A 7,740-nucleotide genomic window follows, 5' to 3' on the forward strand; every position below is an offset into this window, starting at 1 on the left:
CAGCGGTAACAAAAATAGCTATCAGCGGACGACGGCGAGATGAATAGGAAGGCTGTGTTACCATTGGGTGACCAGCGCAACGTCTGAAAGCGCTATTTCCCTCTCAGCTCGAGCGTTTTGGGCGCCGCCACTACGGTGCGTGCTTGTAAATCTCGGCTCTTTTGGCCGAGTATATAAGGCCGCGCCGGCCACCGTCAAACCATCACTCGATCGCTTGAAGCCCATCGAGCACTTTGGACTATGCGTGCCCTGGTAGGTGCCCAACGCATGTATCCAAGCCCCGCGTCGGTAGGCAGGCGCTAGGCGGCTACTTGTGGCGGGTAGCACTGAAGTGAGGGAATTCATCCAACGACCAGGTCGCTCGGGAGGATAGGGACGCGACGTGCGCAGTTTGACCGTGAACGAATGCTTTTGGGCGGGATAGTATGGAGATGCAAATCGTGATGCTGCGGTACTTGCCCTTTCAGTAGATATCTTGTTGTTGTTATCGATATATTTTTTTTTTCAGCGTTAATCCTATGCTTGTTATTCCTTGTTTCCTCCTACCTGTTACCGCTATGCAGGGTCATTTCAGCAAAAGAATATGTCATGCACAAGCACAAGGCAGTTTCTTTTGTTCGTGGAGTTAGAGAAATATATTTCACTATCGCTGTCGCAAATTCCAGCATGTGACAAGGCCGGGTCGATTTCAGTTATTTCGCTTTTCTATATCACAGAAATCCGCGCAATGCTACGCATGGAATAACTTCTTCTCTTGAGAAGATCGGCGCACGAACGTAACTCTTGCAAACAGCGGCGCAAAGCCCGAGACTTAAAAACAGCCACAGAGTTCGTTACCGACTTCACGAAGTCAAAATGACAGCCATTCATTCTTAACGGCTCCTGTTTTCATTTATGCGTATCGTTTGCCGTTCGAATGGCTCGCTGGAGAGTTAGTTATAAATTCTTGTGACGCTAGCGTTTTGTGTCGGAACTAAGAATCCAAAAACTGTGCGCACAAAAATCTGAGCAAAGAAAAGAGTGATTCCGGATTACGGGGTCGTGTTTTCTCTTGCACTTTATGCTTTCCTGCTTACGATAGTAAACGTCACGCGCCACCTGGCGCTATCGGTAGCATTGATCTCGTGGCGATGACCGTCTCTCTTGCTGCCTAAAAAGTGTGCCAGCCCCGTGCAGCTTTCCCGTAAGCCAGTAGCATACGAAGATGTCTCTATGCATCGGGTGTCGGGCCTCTGGTAGGCTGTTGCGAAAGTGAACCTCGATTCCAGCCTACGTGATCTCACAAGGAGCCGCAACCTCAAATCTAGGTCTTGCCTACTGCCCCAGGTAAAACGTATTCACGCGACGCCTCGCGAGAGCTCAGTGCGTCAAAAACCGGGTTATTTTCGAGATGGTCGCTTTTTCTTCAGTACGATTTGCCAACGCTGGCCGGTTCTCCAAGGCTGGCGTCATCTGAGTGGAGTTTTGACCTGCTCTGCAGGTGACGCTCCAGCCATGGTACTAGAGCGCCACAGTCAGATCCAGCGCGCTCATAATCCCTCTTCGAAACAGAACACATGAAAAGCAGGAAATTTGGGCCTGGCAGACATACGCGCTTTAACTAGGCGAAAATGCAAAATGGAATGGCAATGGCGACATGGTGCTCGAAATACGAAGCAGTCGATAACATAAGTGCAAAGCGAGATTTTATTTCTTAACAGGCTATGGTTATCTTGGTAGCAGCCAGTGATAACGGGTGCATTTTATGAGTGGCGCTCTGTTAACTATGAAAGATGCATGAGCGTACTCTGAGGGGATTCGCCCCTTCAGGCAACTTTAAACTTCGCAGGTTGTAGCGGCCGTAAATCGTGCTTACAACTCTTTCTTAGGAGTTTGTCGCGACGGCCGCCCTTCACTGCGGTATGCTTAAAAATTCTGGAAGAATAACGAGCCACTGGTTTATCCAACTGCTGAGAAAAGAAAACTTGTAATTGAAATAGGCTCGTGTGCTGCTCGCCGCATGACTAGCAACTCGGCATTTCCAGGTTGTCGCCGTTGCCCTCTGCGCCCTTCTGGGTGTGGCGCTGGCCGGCTTCTACGGAGGCCACGGGGGCGGCTTCGGTGGTGGCTATGGCCACGGCTACCACAAGACGGTCCCCGGCCCTAGCTTCCTCGTCAAGACCGTCCACCACGTCCACAAGCTTCACCACGGAGGAGCCCTCTTCGGCCACGCCCACCACGGCTACGGCGGCGGACACGGAGGCTTCGGAGGAGGACACGGGGGAGGTGTCTTTCTGCTCAAGGGCGGATACGGCCACGGCTACCATTAACACCTACAAGTAAGTATCTGCAGCTTGGCGTGGATGGTCCATTACAGGGAGGCTGTTCTCGGTCGCTGCTACTGCGGTTAGCGCAAAATCGACGTCCTCCATGCCCTTAATACATGTATTTCGACCTGGCAGCGCAGCTATCATTGTGGTAGTTCAGATATTCAGTCGGCAGACAGCAAAGCGAAGCCATCAAAAGGAGGAAACAAAAACAAGGAAGCTCAAGAGCGGTGAATGCAGCTGCTTTGCCGTTTGGCCAGTGATGCAGCCTTACTGTACATGACCAGCGCTTCTGATTACATGAATTTGAGAGAAATTATTTAGTTTATCTAACGTAAGGAGGTGTATAGGGTCCCCGGCGCTTTCTGCATGCCCTCCGTAGCCTGAATAGTCGGCGCAGATGTCTCTGAAGAAATGCATGCTCTTACTTTCCTATGCACATGGGAGATTCATTGAATTGTGCAATTAAGCTCTGCATTAATCCTGTATCTTTGCAGTTGCGGGACACAAGCTGTAATCCGCAGGAAGGACTGAAGTACAAGAGATCTTCAGCTTGGTACGGTCAGCAAATGCGCCAGAGGCTCAAAAACCATGCTGTACATAAGTTGTAAATAAAGAGTTTTGATTTTTCCATAATGAAAAAGCTGGCTTGATTTGTGTGTGGACATCTTTAAGCGGCACTTTTTTTCGAAAACGGTTTTATAAAGCGGACTAATTCCAGAACATCTGTTGAGTTCAAATCATCTGCTCAAACTTCGAGATACTAAAGGATCAGTAAATTCATCTCGCATTGCTCTTTCGCACTACTTTTGAGAGCTTTGCTAATTATACTCGATTTATGCGCTCATTAACACCGGCCGTGACTGACCATAACAGATAAACTAAGAAGAAATGCCGATGCACAATAGATGCAGACGGCTTAGGAACCCTCCGCCAGTTATAGTAGTTCAACACTTGCCTCCCCTGGGAGCCTTGACTTCATTTCAAATGCAATAATTTCTGGTATTAAGGGAGTTTAGTTTGTTCGGTTCCGCTACAGCACACCGATATTGGCAAGTCTGTTGCACTTTTATTCAATCTCACTTTAAAGGCACACATAGGACAACTCCGTCCAGGTATTACTCTCGGTAAAAATTTATTCTCTGGCTGCGCTGACGCTTGTCTGGCAGAAAAGTACGCATTTATCACCGAGAAAATTACATTGCGGGTGCCGGTTGCCACTGTATTGAAGCAAATAGCGGTTAGCATAGCCTCTGTGATCCGCGTTTAAAAGGTGACGATGCATGCATTTCACCTGCGAAATCGCCTGGCGATAGCGATACCTATATTTAGTTTCTTTTTTTGCTGTTTTCTAGCTTATAAAAGCTCCGTTTAGGTGAGAATGGATCTTCACGGTTAGAACGCTGTACGCTATCGATACAGGCCAATTTCTATTTGTCCTCAACGTCCCTTCAACTATCATGTTGTTAGTTCACGCCGGAATTTCTAGCCAAAACAAATTTTTTTTTCTCGATGATTTCAATACTGCTGGCCTGTAGAATAACGCTAGTTTATCAGTATCTATGGAGGTGCTGCATGCTGCAGAAACACTAAAGATGACCCTAGCCTATCTACTGATGCGCCGCCTCGGTGGCTGAGTGGTTATAGCGCTCGGCTGCCGGCCCGAAAGACGCGGTTTCGAGCCCGGCCGCGGCAGTCGAATTTCGATGGAGGCAAAATTCTGGAGGCCCGTGTGCTGTGCGATGTCAGTGCACGATAAAAAAACCCCAGGTGGTCGAAATTTCCGGAGCCCTCCACTACGGCGTCCTCAATAGCCTGAGTCGCTTTGGGACATTAAACCCTCATAAACCAAACCATAAACCGAACCTATCTACTGACGCCATAATACGTTTTCAAGGGTAGCCTATCTAATTACAGCGCTCTAAATTTTGAGATGCAACAACGGTCAAAGAAAAAACAGCGCTATGCTTAGCATGTCTAGGTCATTTATCATGCTTTGCAGTCCGTCCCTTAAGTTACTTAGCAAAGCAATGTCATCGGCGAGTCGCAAACTAGTAAGTACGCTCAGCAGCCGCCGCGTTGGCTCTGTGGTTATGGCGCTCGGCTGCTGACCCTAAAGACGCGGGTTCGATTCCGGCCGTGTCGGTCTCATTTCGATGGAGACGAAATACTAGAGGCCCGTGTACTGTGCGAGGTCAGTGCACGTTAAAGAACCCCAGGCGGTCCAAATTTCCGTAGCCCTTCACTACAGCGTCCCTCATATAGTCTCAGTCGCTTTGGGACGTTAAACCCCATAAGAACTGAGTATCTTCATTAACTATTACCTCCTACTGTTCCCAGTCCAGGTCTCTACTACCACCTGTAAACAAGCAGTGAATGTCGGTGGAGAGATCGAGCCTCCCTGCCTTACACCCTTCCTTGTCGGGATTTTATTCCTTTCTTTATGGAGCACTGTGGTGGCTGTGCAGCCGCTGTAGATATCTTCCAGTTTTTTTTTCTTTCTTTTTTAACACAAGGTTCTTTTACACGCTGATTCGGTTATTACTGCATGACGGGTGATGTTCCGACTGAATCAAATGCTTTCTCGTAATCCATAAATGCTATATAAAAGGGTTGATTATATTATGCGTATTCTCTTTCACCAGCTTGATAGTGTCAATATGGTCTATTGTCGAGAAATTATGACGACAGATTGTCGAGTCGTTCAGTTGATTGGAGTCAAAGGTTGTCCTAATTCTACAGCAATTAAGTTTGAAATACCTTGTGGTAAATAGACGGTAAGCTGATCTGTCTGTAATTTTTCAAGTCCTTGACGTCTCCTTTCTTTTGGATTATAATAATGTTAGCGTTTTTCCAAGATTGCGGTACGCCCGAGGTCATGAGTGGTTGTGTATACAGGGTGGCCTGTTACCCTAGCACAATCTCCCCACCGTCCTTCAAAAGATCTGCTGTTGCCTGATGCTCACCAGCTGCTTTCCCCATTTGTACTGCCCCTAAGGCTTTCTTTACTTCCTTCTTCGTTACCGGCGGAATGTCCAATTTATCTGCACTACTGCTTCTCTCAATACCGAACTGTTACTCCGGCTACTGTATAGATTTGTGTATAACTCCGCGGATACATTAACTATCTTATCCACTCTGGTATTGGCATCGCCCTGTCTCTTAGCACGTGCATCTGATTTTTGGTTAGGCTTAATTTCCTCTTGCTAATTTGAGAGAGGAGAGGAGCTTAGGCTTGGAGAGGGAACGGAAGGAGCTACTAAAGAGGAAGTCCATTAACGAGTTAGCAGTAAGAGGGAAAGTACCGGAATTAAGGATATCGCTGCAAAACAGATATTCGGCTTTAACTGAGAAAGACGATCTGGATGTTCTTACAATGAACGTTAATCTGACAGTCATAATTACGGAGTGCGCAGCAGAAGTAGGCGGTAGGACGGCTCGACAGGATACCGGCAAGCTACCTCAGGTGACGAAAGATCTAATTAAGAAACTCCAAAACATGAGGGCGTCTAACCCTACCGACAGAATAGAACTGACAGAGCTATCGAAGTTAATAAATAAGCGCAAGGCAGCCGACATAAGGAAGTTTAATATGGAGAGAATCGAGCATTTTCTAAAGAACGGAGGTAGTCTAAAAGCGGTGAAGGGGAAACTAGGCATAGATAAAAAAACAGGTGTGTGCGTTAAGAGACAAGCAAGGTAATGTCATTAGCAATATGGATAAGATAATTAACGTATAGCTGAAGAGATCTATACAAATCTATACAGTAGCCAATGCAATCAGAACGTTAATGATGGAGACAGTAGCGCACAGCATTGCGTCATCCTGCCAGTAACGAATGAGGAAATAAAGAAAGCCTTAGGAGCAATGAAAAGGAAAAAGCAGCTGATGAGGATCAAGTAACAGCAGATCTGTTGAAAGACGGAGGGGAGATTCTGCTAAAAAAACTAGCCACCCTGTATACGCAATGCCTTATGACCGCGACCGTACCAGAAGTTTGGAAGAACGCAAATATAATCTTAATTCATAAGAAAGGAGATGCCAGAGACTTGAAAAATTACAGACCGATCAGCTTACTGCCCGTTGCTTACAAGGTATTTAGTAAGGTAATCGCTAATAGAGTCAGGGCAACCTTATACTTTAATCAACCCAAAGTTCAGGTAGGCTTTCGTAAAGGATATTCCACAATAGATCATATTCACACTATCAATTAGATGATAGAGAAATGCGCAGAATATAACCAACCCCTATATATAGCCTTCATTGATTATAAGAAAGCATTTGACTCAGTGAGGATAAGAATGGGTGTAACGCATACGGCAGGTTCTCTCAGATAATGAATAGCAGGTTACCAATATCCCTCAAGAGAAAAGTGTACAACAGCTGCATCTTACCGGTACTCACCTACGGGGCAGAAGCGTGGAGGCTAACGAAAAGGGTTCAGCTTAAGTTAAGGACACAGCGAGCCATGGAAAGAAAAGTGATAGGTGTAACGTTAAGAGACCGGAAGCGGGCAAAGTGGGTGAGGGAACAAACGCGGGTTAATAACATCCTAGTCGAAATCCAGAGGAAGAAATGGGCTTGGGCAGGGCATGTACTGCGAAGGCAAGATAACCGCTGGTCCTTAAGGGTGACAGAGTGGATTCCAAGAGAAGGTAAGCGTAGCAGGGGCGGCAGAAGGTTAGGTGGGCGGATGAGATTAGGAAGTTTGCAGGCACAGGGTGGGCGCAGCTGGCAAAGGACAGGGTTAATTGGAGAGACATGGGAGAGGCCTTTGCCCTGCAGTGGGTGTAGTCAGGCTGATGACGATGATGAATTTCATCTTGATCGTTTTTTGGCCACCTCCATTCTTTCCCATACAAAAAACTCCTATGGGCGTCTATGGAAAAAGTTATGTCCGTCTATGGCCTTTTATGAACGTCTATAAGCACCCATAGAGGTGCTTATTGCCAGCTATTGAAAAATCTATGCCACCATAAAAATATATAAGCCTGTATAGACAGCTATAGACAGAAATAGGAAAGGTCTATAGCTATATTTGGGCCAAAATTCTATAGCCGGCCATAGGACATTTTTGTAGGGGCTACAGCAAGCTCGATTCTTTCCATATTTTACTTCCTTATGCCGGTTACCTTACGTTTATGGTTTAACTTTGATAGCTTTACCAGTTTTATTCTGTCTGTTGCGTTAAAAGCTTTCATGCTTTCAGTTTTCCTAATGGGAAAATTCGTCTCCTGAGAAACCTTACCGGTACCCTGTCTAACTATCCTATCGTCTACTTCTACTACACACTCCGTAATGACATCTCTTAAATTGTTCATTGCTTGTGCACTAAGTTCGTCGAGCTCTATTGGAGTGTCCTACGCTGAGATTATGAATTCCTCTACTTTTTCTCTCACCACTAACACGTTAATGGGCATCTTTCTCGCTACT

General features: G+C 46.4%; 1 protein-coding gene across 1 annotated transcript; it reads left to right on the forward strand.

The window, feature by feature from the left end:
• Positions 1-207: 207 nt before the first annotated feature.
• LOC144094267 (uncharacterized) lies at positions 208-2,938 on the forward strand. The gene is made up of 3 exons (XM_077628205.1): positions 208-252; positions 2,025-2,318; positions 2,804-2,938. Exons 1-2 carry the CDS (start codon positions 241-243, stop codon positions 2,307-2,309), a joined length of 297 nt encoding a protein of 98 aa, XP_077484331.1. The 5' UTR covers positions 208-240; the 3' UTR covers positions 2,310-2,318; positions 2,804-2,938.
• The last annotated feature ends 4,802 nt before the right edge of the window (positions 2,939-7,740 follow it).

Source organism: Amblyomma americanum, chromosome 1 (genome assembly GCF_052857255.1).
Source record: "Amblyomma americanum isolate KBUSLIRL-KWMA chromosome 1, ASM5285725v1, whole genome shotgun sequence".
In the NCBI taxonomy this organism is placed as follows: Eukaryota; Metazoa; Arthropoda; class Arachnida; order Ixodida; family Ixodidae; genus Amblyomma; species Amblyomma americanum.